We start from the raw sequence: 12,212 nt of genomic DNA, 5'->3' as shown, positions 1-12,212 counted from the left end.
ACTTACAAAAAGAGAACGTCCTTATATTATCCCACTCCAAATGAAGCATTTGGACTTCGACATATGATTTTATATAGTTTTAATCAACCGATGTGAGTGGAGTAAATAAAATAAAATAGAGGATATCATTGCATGAATTTTAGCACATCTTAAAATGCATGGCCAAAGGCCAAATGAATTTCGATTAGGTATAACCCGATAAATTATAGGGTTAGGGCTATATTTTTACAACCCAAATATAAAACGGGCTATATGGGCCAGTCCGAATGGGTCGGCGGGTTAGGCGGGCTGGCCCGATATGGTTGCGGGTCAACCAGACGGGTTACACTTTTCAATTAAAAGAATAAATTTAAGATTTGTTTTGAATATAGATCATGCTTTCATAATTTTATTAGTTTTTGCTTTCATAAATTTTATGGATAAAATTACTCATTTTAGAACTCATAATGAATACTACAAACGAATTCAATTATATGCTAACACTTTTGTGTTTTGCAAATTTATGATTATATTTTTTAAAATACATTAATATTGAGATTATTATTTTCCAAAGTTCATGATATTATATTTAAAATATTATTATTATTTAATAAATACATATTTTTATTTTTATTTTATGCTCCCTCTGTCCCTTGCTATTAGCTCTTTTCTTTTCTTTTTTTTTGTCTCGTTTTAAACTATTTGCACTATTATTTTATGTAAGAATTATCATATTTAATTAAAATATTATAATTAATTAAGTGTCACTTATTGAGTGTTTCCTTATTACACTTAAATTATTAATTTAATTACACTAATTACTCAATTCTTAATTTACGGTTTAAAAAGAAAAATGTGCAAGTAGCATGGGATGGAATGAGTACAATAATTGTGTTATCATTATAGTAATAATTATATTGTTTACAAAACAAAGAAGATTAAGTAATTCAATTACTTTATTATGTGAAGTAGTGGAAATGAATTCTAAGTTTTAATAAAATAAAAATTGGAACTAAGCATTGTTGAATTTTTTGGCCCGATTAGCCCCAAACCCAAAGGGTTAGGGTCGAAAAATTGCAACCCGTCAGAATAACCCAACAACCCGAGCGGGTTGGCCCGATTGACATCCCTATTTTCGATATTAGACTGAGATTAAAAAAAAACTAAAGTAGATCTTTGAGAAACAATATCTAGGGGTGAGCATTGGTGTTTCGGTTCGATTTTTTGCTCAAACCGAACTTCAAAAACCAAAAAAACCGAAAAAAACATATATATATATATATATAATATAAAATCAATATTATGTATAATATATATTATATAGTAATATATAGTAAAAGAATATACTGTAATATAATGTATTAAATTAATAGAATATATATGAGGATTAAAGCATTGATCTCTACGTCATTTACAAAGAGAGCTAATATATTCTAAGAACACATAGGATTGAATAGTAAATTGCCATCAACATCGAATAATTAATCTACACTTTATAATATTCAATTTTGATTTAAATAAAGCTTCTTTTATCTTATTTAAATTAATACTAATTATTAGTTTATGTTTTCATAAAAAATATTGATATATTATATAATGTTAAAGCACTAATACGTTTTGAACAAAGAAATTACATAATTTGTGCATGATAAAGTAATTATGTATATCATCCCAAGCCTAACAAATTAAAGCCCATATAAGAATCATAGTAGTACTTAGTATATTAGGTTACAACCCAACTCACTCTAAGCCCAACAACTATAACCCTAAAAATACTAACACATAAAAAATTCATCTCTAATCAAATCGGCGCCTCCTAACACGTCGCCGCCATATCTATCTCTTACTCCATCTCCGATTCAACCGGTCTTGCTAGCACTCGCACTCCGGCCATCTCCAGTCTCGCCGGCCTTCCCCAAGACGATTCTCTGCCTCCCGACGCCACACTGTCAACGGCCCCATCCGCATGCAAACCCAGAAACGCTCTTCTCTACCACTGTCAACACTGTCCCGACTAAGATCTCTGCAGCACTCCGGCTCGCCGTCATATATATGGATCCGTGTCCGTTTCCTATTCTTTTGACAATTTTTCTTACTCAGGTTCGGTTCGGAATTATTACCTCCAACATATTATTTGGCTTGTTCAATTCTATTTTGGCATGCCTGTAGTTTGTAGTTTCTGTAAGAGTATTGCCAATATGTGACTTGTTCAATTCCTAAATCTACTTTCATGTTATAATCTTCAATTATTTGTAAATGGCAATGTCTGATACAATTTCCAGTTGAGCTTGAATTTGGGCTTTCATAAAATCAGTCTAGACAACAAATTTCGTCCAAGACGAAGAATTTTTCAAAGAAAATAAGATTATTTACCTCTTCACTTTATTCTCCATTTTTAGTTGTATTCAAAGTTGAATTTATGCTGTATTTTCCTCGTGAAACTGCATCTTTTTCTCTTCTCTTCCTCTGTGCAAAAGAATTTTCATACTATATTCTTTTCAGCTTTTCGACATCAAGAATGAATTCTCCTCCTCCTTTGTTGTCTGAAATACTTTTAACTTTACTCCTTTATGCTTTTTCACTGCAATACTTCAACTGGCTGAGAAGATGCTGGAGCAAAGCCAAGTAAGGGCACCCGCAACGCTGTGCCGTTGCGGTTCCTATGCCGTTCCGGCGGAACGGTTCCGCAGCGGCACGCGTTGCGGGCTTCGTTCCGTCGCCATTCCGTCCCCATGCCGTTCCTATGCCGTGCCGCGTTCCGTTCCGGAGGAACGCGGAACGAAACGTTCCGCCACGCGCCGAGGCGACGTGGCGGCCTCCCATTCGACGCGTGAAGCCCACTCGCTGCCCCGCGAGTGGGCTTCGTCCCGGTGACGCAATAATTCAATTTTTTTTAAAAAAAAATCGAATTTAATAAAAAAAAATAATTGCAACGGTAACGTGACCGTTTTTTATATCCGTTTTGTATTTTTTTTATTTTTTATTTATTTATTTACTCTATAAATACTCTTATTTCATACTCATTTCAATCACAAACACACATCTATTCCTCTCTATTTCCACCCCAATTTTCATCTCAAATCAACTCTGCTTTCCTACTTCCAAATTTAATCAAACTAATGGATCTAACAGGATCTAATTGAGCACATTTGGGCAAATTTCGGCGGATGAAATTATTAAAATTGTGTACTTTTATTTTTTTAGGATTTTAATTGTGTGCTTTTTATTTTTTTAGGATTTTAATTGTGTGCTTTTTATTTTTTTAGGATTTTAATTGTGTGCTTTTTATTTTTCTAAAAGTTTAATTTTTTTTTAATGTTGTGTGTTTTTTAATAAAGTGTGTTTGTTTTTTAATAAAGTGTGTTTATTTAAATTGAATTTGGTTGGAAATAAAAAAAAATAAAATTGAATGAATAGTAATTTAAGGAACGGTTAAGGAACGGAGGGTTGCAGGTTCCGTTCCTTAGTTAAGGAATGGAGTAAAAAAGTACAGTGGGGCCCCTCAAATAGTGGTTTAAGGAACGGTATAAGAACAACGTTGTGGATGGCCTAATATGCACACTGTTTTTTTTAATTAGAAAAATACTAATGCCATATTATAAATTTTTCCACATCTTTGATCTTCTTTTTTTGCAGCCCAACAGATCTTAGGATTCATGAAGAATGATTTTATCACGTGAAGTAAAATAGATACGACACAAATAATAGTATAAAAAATTAAATAATAAAGACAACAAACAAACAATAAAACAGCTGAAAAAAATAGCCAAAATCAAATACAAACGCAAGGGAGAAGAAGTAGTGAAAAAGATAGTTGGATAATGTAATTTTGGAGAAGAGAGTGAAATGGACATGAAAAACTAATTGATGGTGATATGTATTTATAGAAAAACTTAGTGCCTTTGGCTCTATTTTTAAATTTGAATCAAAAGTCACAGTTTTCTAAAATCGTAGCTTGTATGGTACTACTCTGTAATCTTTCACACTTTCCCAGCATCTGCACAAAATAGCTCCCAAAATAAAAAGCTTTCACAATATCTCATGCCATGCTCTGTCTTAAGTTTCTGGCGTGCAGAGTAATTTTTTATTGCATGAACAACTATCTAACAGTTTTCCCAAAAAAAAGGGCAGAAGTGGTATTTCTGAAAGTTTCAGTTTTTTATATAATGATAGATGATAGATTATCGATAGGGCCAAACGTTAATTTATCCACATGCATGTGAATGTCGGCATACGAGTTTTTTGCGTTTCAAAATGTAATTGCAATAGATGATTTGACTATACTTGAGGAAACATAAACTTCTTTAATTTTTTAATTTATGTTCATATCAGAGTGATGCATTTTCTAATTACTAGCACTAACTAAATTTTCGGTTATTGTCATACACCACTTATAATTTGTAGTAAGTTAGTATTAATTTTTGGATAACACAATATCTTGAGTCATTTTTTTTTTGATAAATGTGGAGTATATAATTGTACTTACATTCGAACCTTTTTTTTACATTTTACATTGAAAATTTATTTATAAACATTAATTGATTTAAAATAAATTTCATACTAAGCATACAACACTTCGAAAAATATTGAAATTTTAACTTAAATATTTGTATATTTAAGAATTTTTTTTTACCAAATATTGTACTCCCTCCGTCCCGCACTACTCGCACCTTTCTTTTTGGGCACGGAGATTAAGGAATGAGTGATAGACAAAGTCAACAATTACGGCTGTAGGTATAAATTGTTACTAAAAATGGAAAGAGTGCAAATAACTTGGGACGCCCGGAAAGGAAATAAGTGCAAATAGTGCGAGACGAAGGGAGTATAATTAATTCCAATCAAGTTCGAAATCATGTTAAGATTTGACATAAAATTTCTATATCATTTCTTTCTTAATGCTACATACTTCCCATAAAAATATGGGCATTGGATATGACACGGGAATTAAGACAAAATTGGTAAAGTAAGAGAGAAAATGATAATGATAGTTAAAGTAGTTTTAGTGGATAGTGGGACTTACATTATTTAATTGATCTAACTTTCTAAAAATGGAATGCACATATTTTTGTGGGACGGACAAAAATGGAAAGTGTACATATTTTTATGGGACGGAGGGAGTTTAATATAAAATAAAAAAATTTAATTAAATTTAAAAATTTAAGGATATCATGTACATAAAAATTCAAAAAGTTAATACTCTTTTCTCTTTATTTTGTTTTTTTTTTGTTTGCTATACTTTATTCTATCCAGGTAACCATAAAATATTGATTGTTTAAAATAAATGCCCTGACTAAAATGTGACAGAGTAGTCGCATTAATAATGAAACATGGATTTGAAGCATTAGTAACGTCCATAATATAATAATGAAACATGGATTTGAAGCATTAGTAACGTCCATAATATTTTACAAATAACATCCACTGCATATTTTGTTTGAAAAATGTAAGAATATTATGTAAATACTAAAGTCCAAGACACGTATGTGAGACATTATGTGTAATGAATATCAAACACGCTTTAACATCACGTGCATACCACGCGCTCATAGTTTGCGATGGAAAGAAAAGGTTGAAGCTATGGTTGACGTCAACCACCATCAATAAAGCATTATCCACCACCCTTCACTTTCTGCCTGCGATTTTCTGCTTTCACAATTCACAATAATCCTAATCCAATTTTCAATCCTCTGGTTATTTATTCCCCTTTCCAAAAAATTTTATAAAAAAACCTGAATATCTGTTGTTCATCGGCGCAAATCATTTGGCCCCTACCAACTAGGCTGTATTTAATTCCATGCAACTACTTCTGGTGGTGAACGTGTGTCCAATGATTTAATCATCACCAACGACCTCAATTAACTGTATTGTTTTTCTTATTTATTGCAAATTGTTACGTGATATTGATTTTTTTTCGGTATTGCCAATGCAGAAGAAGAAAAGCAGCAACATGGTTTTTTCGTTGTGATTTCGTGATTTGGGTTTCAAATCCCCAAATGTCTGTTGAACTAGAGAATGACGAACCTGAAACTGAAACCGTTTCAGGTAATTCCGCTTATTTAATCAATGGATTTTGCTTCATTATAGTATATATTGGAATTTCAATCAGAAAATGTAATAACTAATAAGCAATTTATTTGATAGGCTATATTTATTCATTTTGGTGTTTCTGGGCAATAATTGTTTGTGCATGATTACCAGTCTAGAGCTCAAATTCTAGAGATCATTTGGAGCATTACATTACATGATTAGTGGCCTTTGTCTCTACTACATTCACTTATCTAATTGTGGAACTTTTCTATACTTTTGTACAACATGTCTGATTCTTATAGCACAAATTTATATATGTTGGCAACATGAGTTTTCTGAACATCAGTTGCAGGTTCTTGTCTTTATGACCTTCTTAAGTTGGAAACGTGGGAGGACAGCCCGAGGAAATCACAACCACCTTCTCCCTGTAAGTGAATTGTAGTCTTATTTAGGTCCTGTAATGATTTGTATATTTGATTCGTGTTGCTATTGCACTTGTGATGAGTGCTCCAAATACGCAGTCAGAGTTAAAAACAGGAAATAGTATTGTTTCACAATTGATAAAACTAAGACGATCGTGTATATGCAACCTGCACTGAAAGGGCATTCCGAGCTACCTATTAACTCAAATACACAAACTGATTATTTGAACATTGAACTGAGGAATCAAGTTTCAAGGGTCCTCGATCCTGTCAATGTTAGATAAATTTGCCTGTCGACGAAAACACCTTCCAATCATTTGTAACAATCATCTTTATCTTAAAGCAACATTACTATTTCAGTATATTGATCATACAATTTTGATGTTAGAATTCTTACTTGGTAAAATTCTCCCAACAGTAGTGCAAATTAGACTAAGATAATGGATTACTCTATTTCTGCTGTCGAGGTCCCTTTACACGGATTCTTATACTCTCATATCCTTTACTTTCGACAGAATTTGTTGATTCAAATTGATATTTTACGCGCAGGAAAGCTGTAATACCTCACAGCTTCCTGCAACTTGATTTCACATTTTTTTTGTGTGCGAACAGGTGCGAGAAAGAGGCTGGAGAATATATTAACTGAAGCTGGCAATGATTTTTGTGCCGATTGTGGAACTGCAGATCCAAAATGGGTGTAAGTCTCAGTGTTGTCTCTTTTATCGCAGTTCTCAATCACACATAGGCAGAAAATCCCATTATGTTGAGCTACTTTGAACATGGTATGGATAGGTCTATAAAACTTCATGTTGCGACTTATAGTTCCGTTTGTGACGAGCAGATCTTTGACTATTGGAGCATTCATATGTATAAAGTGCTCGGGTGTACATAGAAGCCTAGGAGTGCATATAACAAAGGTCGGGAGCTCATCTAGCCCAACAGCTATAAGTATAGTTGTGTTTCTCAAGTCGAGAATCAATGAGTGATCTTTCATGTCTACCTTATAGGTTTTGTCTGTGAAGCTTGATGAGTGGACGGATGAGCAAGTTGATGCCTTAATTGAGATGGGAGGAAACAATGCCGTAAACTTCAAATACGAAACCAACATCCCTGAAGATTACAGCAAACCAAAACCAGATGCATCTGCAGAGGAACGCTCTGATTTCATAAGGTGGTACAGCGCCTTGTTTGAGATATTTTCTCTTTCTCCAAAATGTGTTTATATCTATTTTCTGAACCTAGATGTTTTTATGCTCAGGAAAAAATATGAGCTTCAACAGTTTGTTAACAGTGAATTGCTGATGTGTTGCCCTTTTCCGTCATCAACTCCAGCAACCCATAGCCGTTCTTCGAGTTGTTCTTCTCAATCAGGAGCCGATAAGAAAAACTACAAGAAACAAACCACCACACGTATGCATGGTCTGGGGAACGCATTTCGTTATAGCTGGAGACGAGAGAACAAGACAGCAAAAAAAAACAACTCGATGGTATTAACTAGTTTATGGATAACCACCATATAATACCTCAAGTTTAAAGAAATTCATGTCCATAGAGTTTTAGTTTTTACTATTATCTTATAAGTATTTATGTCAAAGTCTTTGTTCTGCGAAATGCATAATATTTACCTTGTTCTCTTACTTTCGATAGGCAGGCATGGTTGAATTCGTAGGATTGATTAATGTTAACATCGTCAGAGGCACTGACCTAGCTGTCCGAGATATGGTTTCTAGTGACCCGTATGTCATCCTCAATCTTGGAAATCAAGTAAACCATTCTTCTCTTCTCCTTACATGATCTTCAACTGAAGTTGGATTGATTATTCTGCTTCTAACAACTACAAGGCTTCTCCCCGGGTTGCAGTCTATGAAGACACGAGTCATAAAGAATAACCTCAACCCTGTATGGAATGAAAAACTAATGTTGTCAATCCCAGAAGATATTCCTCCCCTTAAATTGGTAAAAATTGCATCAATTGTTTCACAAAACCATTTATATTTGTAGATGTATTGAATGATTTATTTGCAGCTAGTATACGACAAGGATACCTTCTCAACAGACGACTTCATGGGAAGCGCGGAGATTGACATTCAACCACTTCTCTCTGCTGCAAAAGCTACAGAGTATTCGTCCATCAGTGAGCCGATGCAGCTAGGGAATTGGAAAGCAAGCAAGGAGGAGAACACCCTCGTAAGAGACGGCGCCATCATCTTAGAAGACGGTAAGGTGAAACAGGAAATTGCGATCAGGTTGCAGAACGTTGAGAGGGGAATCTTGGAGATTGAGCTTGAATGCATGCCTCTCACACAATAGCTGCCTGCATATCAAGAAGAGACAATGTAGCTTATTAGCCAGTTTGTCAACTTAGGTAACATTGCGCTCCTATATATCCCTTTTGCTTCATCTGTTAATAGAGAATTCATCTCAGAAATTTTGTGTATGTTGTGTTATAAAAACTTGGAACAGTGTAGAGCTGCAAATGAGTTGCATCCAATATTTATATTCCAGTTGATCTAAACATTAGCATTTGCCAAGAAGGCTATAAATTTTGGCAAGAAAGCTGCAACCATCATAGAAGAGGATATGAATATACAGCAGAAATGTTGAAACAAAAGGCACATTATTGATGAATACAACAGTATATACTAGTTACATTAGATAGCTACAACTAATCTGTATATACATAGCAACCAAATCTAATCTCATAAGCAATGAGATTCATCACAAAAACCTCAGCAGCAGCAGAGTGGGCAACGGACCAAGCCGTTCTCGTTGCACTCGGTGCACCTCTTCCGCTCCTCCTCCTCCTCGTCGAACACCTTCCGGCTCCCGTTGCACCTGCCGCACGGCGCAAACCTCATGTCGTCGCAGCCCTCGCACGGATCCGCCGGCCGCAGCGGCAGCCCCTTGACCAGCCGGACGAGCTCCCCCGCCTCCAGCAGCTGCCGTATCACGTCGGCGCCGCCGACGTACTTGCCCTTGATGAACACCTGCGGCAGGCTGATGCGCTTCTCCCCCAAAACCCTCTGCAATTCCTTCCTGTACGCCACGTCCATCGATATATCCCGCTCGTCGATGCTCACGCGAAACCCCCGGAAAATCATGCGTATGCTGTGGCAATCCTGGAACGTTTTGCGCACGCCTCGGAGGCTGGTGTGGTAGATCACCACCCGCTCCTCCGTGCCGGGGAGCCGGAACGGGGCATCATCGGCGACGAAATTAGACGAATCCAGCGCTGCGGGGAGCAATTTTGGAGGGGTTGGGGCCAGTTTGGGGGATTCGAAAATCGAGCATAATTTCCTGACTTTGCCCTTGAGCGAGTTCCCGGCGGAGACCATTGAACCGAACGGGGAGCTGTAGAGGCTCTTGATCGAGCCGCCCCGCTGCAGCGAGGGGGCGGTGTAGAGCGGCTTTGCGGTGGTGGCGGCTAGGTCGGAAGATGAATTGAGCGTCAGCGACCGATTGAAGTAGGAAGAAAAACCGGATTTCGGTGTTGTATCGGGCGATTCCATTCCCTGATTCTTCCAATCGAACATCAGTTTTGAATCGGCTGGGGAAGGAGGCGAAAGTTCTACAGAGGCGTCGCTATCAGCAGAGAGATGGAGAGCGGTGAATCAATTCTCATCGGCTCGACTCTGTTTTATGGTTTTTCGGTTAGGATTTCTTTTTCGATTAATTAATTTAACATAACGAAAATTGTTGTACTCCTACTAATTGATGGGCTGCCTTAGCGGTTGAGAGAAACAATAAGGTGACAGTTAATTTTCAACCAAGCATAATAATTAGCAAAAATAACGTTCAATCTTTTCTACTTGGGGAATCCGAGCTTGTATGTATATAGTAATACTACTACTAATAAATTAGAATTGTATTTTTTTGTATAAAATGGCAGCAGTGATAAAATAAGAATCCACAGCCACCATCAATGTGGGTGGTGAGTTTTGGGTTAGTAATATTTTTTTAACTTATGTGAAGCGAAATCATTACTATCAAATTGGGATCTTGTATCTATGCCAAAATGATATGTGAAATCAAACACTTGCGAAAATTTACTTTTTTAGAAAATTCAGCATAATAAAATCATTACTAAGTATGTTTGGGAATAATCTGCTAACATTTTTTAGGATAGGGATAAAACCTTTAACAATTTTAATAGGGGTAGTATTAACTAAAACAAATAGTGGCTCTGTTATCTTATATGTGAAATAAATTCATGATAATTATTAAAAAAAAGAAGGTGGAATACACCATATATTATAGAGTAACATTACCATTTTGTGAGTTCTATAAGCATAATAGACCAATGCTGGCTTGCGCGTAAGTTTCGTGTTTACTGACGCGTTTTTATCAGTAAACAATAGAGAGTTAAACTGTTAAACAAAAACCATAATTAAAGCATGTTACATAAGTATATTATTCTTTTGAGAGAACACATGTAAAATCATTATACACAATACCATTATTAAAGATTAAATTAAATTAAACACCGCAGATGGGAAAATATTTCACAGTTTTGCCAATTAAGCTATTTCTGGTACCAGTATATTAATAATTTTATATATTAACAATACTAAAAACTGAAAATTATAGTATAATTTGTGTGCATTAAAGATTTTTCCTGGCGTGCCCATAAATTAGACGAGTCTTCTTGCTCATTTGGGAAAGAGCCAATTGTCATGTCCGTATGCATCCGAAGAAAAAATATCGTCTCTTTTATTCATATACTCCTGTATTAATGTAACATAATATAATTATCTCTATATTTATTGTTGTTTTTATTAATTTCCTTATCTTTCCCGGTGTAAAAAGACATTGGGGAATAAATGAATAATTAATGTAATGCTGGAAATATTGAAGTTTATCAAATGCAGTGTCCATTTCAACCGTTATATTAGGTGGCCATCGACTACTTAAGAGTAATTGATTGAAAGTTTAATGTTTTGGATCAAACTATATATTGTCATTTAATTAATTGATTTGCTTCTCTTTGAAGACAACTAAAAATATGAAACGGTTGTGTCATCACAATATTACATATGTGACTATGTAGCTATGTTGTCGTACTAGTATTTTAGCCACATCAATCCAAGTATGTGTGCATGCACCCACACAATATATATATGACCAAGCCATCAACTATGTCCCAACTTAAAATAGGCCATGAACTCTGAGCTCGTCAACAACATTGTATATACACATCATTGTTGGAGATTCCAACCTTGTGAGCTAATCGAAGAACAAGAAGACTGATCGAATCGTGGTGCTAATTTGTGTGTGAGCTGATTGATTGAATCGAACGAGAGATAATTTAAGAAAGTAAAAACTGAAATTAAGATTCAACACGATACAACCACTTTAAAGGCTCTTAGCAAACTAGCAACGTCTAGTTGATCGTACGGCTAAGATTCAAACAAATCTTACTAAAACAAATGAACGGCTACTGTGCAGTTTCAACTAAAACTAGTGATCGAGCTGATCCCTTCGTTTCAGCTCCAATCTCAGCCGCTTCTCCATCACTTGAGCTTCAATTCATTATTCAACAATTACAATAATTATATTGAAGGGTTCAGGAAACAATCTTTAATGAGACATAATAAAGAATTAACAATAAAAAAGAAACGAACGAAGAGGAATGAGTTTTTTTCATTAATAACCGCTAAAATTGTAATTTCATAAGTCAAACTTTAAAAACTCACCAAACAATTTCATTTTATACCTTATTTATCTTCTAAAAAAACATTCCGCCAACCGTAGCTTTTCTTGGCTAGCTTAAGTAAAAATTAGGTT

At 35.2% G+C, this 12,212-nt stretch overlaps 2 protein-coding genes across 7 annotated transcripts; one reads left to right on the top strand and one right to left on the bottom strand.

Moving 5' to 3' along the window:
- The first annotated feature begins 5,590 nt into the window (after positions 1-5,590).
- Positions 5,591-8,943, top strand: LOC121809337 (probable ADP-ribosylation factor GTPase-activating protein AGD11). Of its 6 annotated transcripts, none has more exons than XM_042209914.1 (10): positions 5,591-5,788; positions 5,909-6,021; positions 6,353-6,433; positions 7,041-7,125; positions 7,270-7,345; positions 7,436-7,599; positions 7,687-7,915; positions 8,076-8,192; positions 8,289-8,384; positions 8,454-8,943. In XM_042209914.1, the coding sequence occupies exons 2-10, from the start codon at positions 5,973-5,975 to the stop codon at positions 8,736-8,738; spliced, it is 1,182 nt and encodes a 393-aa protein (XP_042065848.1). In that variant the 5' UTR covers positions 5,591-5,788; positions 5,909-5,972; the 3' UTR covers positions 8,739-8,943. The 6 variants fall into 6 exon arrangements, with proteins under 6 accessions (XP_042065848.1, XP_042065847.1, XP_042065850.1 ...); XM_042209913.1 differs by having other exon boundaries at positions 5,591-5,797; XM_042209916.1 differs by having other exon boundaries at positions 5,591-5,840; positions 6,359-6,433.
- LOC121809339 (uncharacterized protein At5g39865-like) lies at positions 8,619-10,134 on the bottom strand. Its single transcript, XM_042209917.1, has 2 exons — positions 9,157-10,134; positions 8,619-8,742 (listed from the first exon to the last, which is right to left on the bottom strand). The coding sequence occupies exon 1, from the start codon at positions 9,959-9,961 to the stop codon at positions 9,158-9,160; it is 804 nt and encodes a 267-aa protein (XP_042065851.1). The 5' UTR covers positions 9,962-10,134; the 3' UTR covers positions 8,619-8,742; position 9,157.
- Between the last annotated feature and the right edge of the window lie 2,078 nt (positions 10,135-12,212).

Source organism: Salvia splendens, chromosome 6, assembly GCF_004379255.2.
Source record: "Salvia splendens isolate huo1 chromosome 6, SspV2, whole genome shotgun sequence".
Lineage (NCBI taxonomy): Eukaryota > Viridiplantae > Streptophyta > Magnoliopsida > Lamiales > Lamiaceae > Salvia > Salvia splendens.
This window is presented reverse-complemented; position numbering and strand designations above follow the sequence as displayed.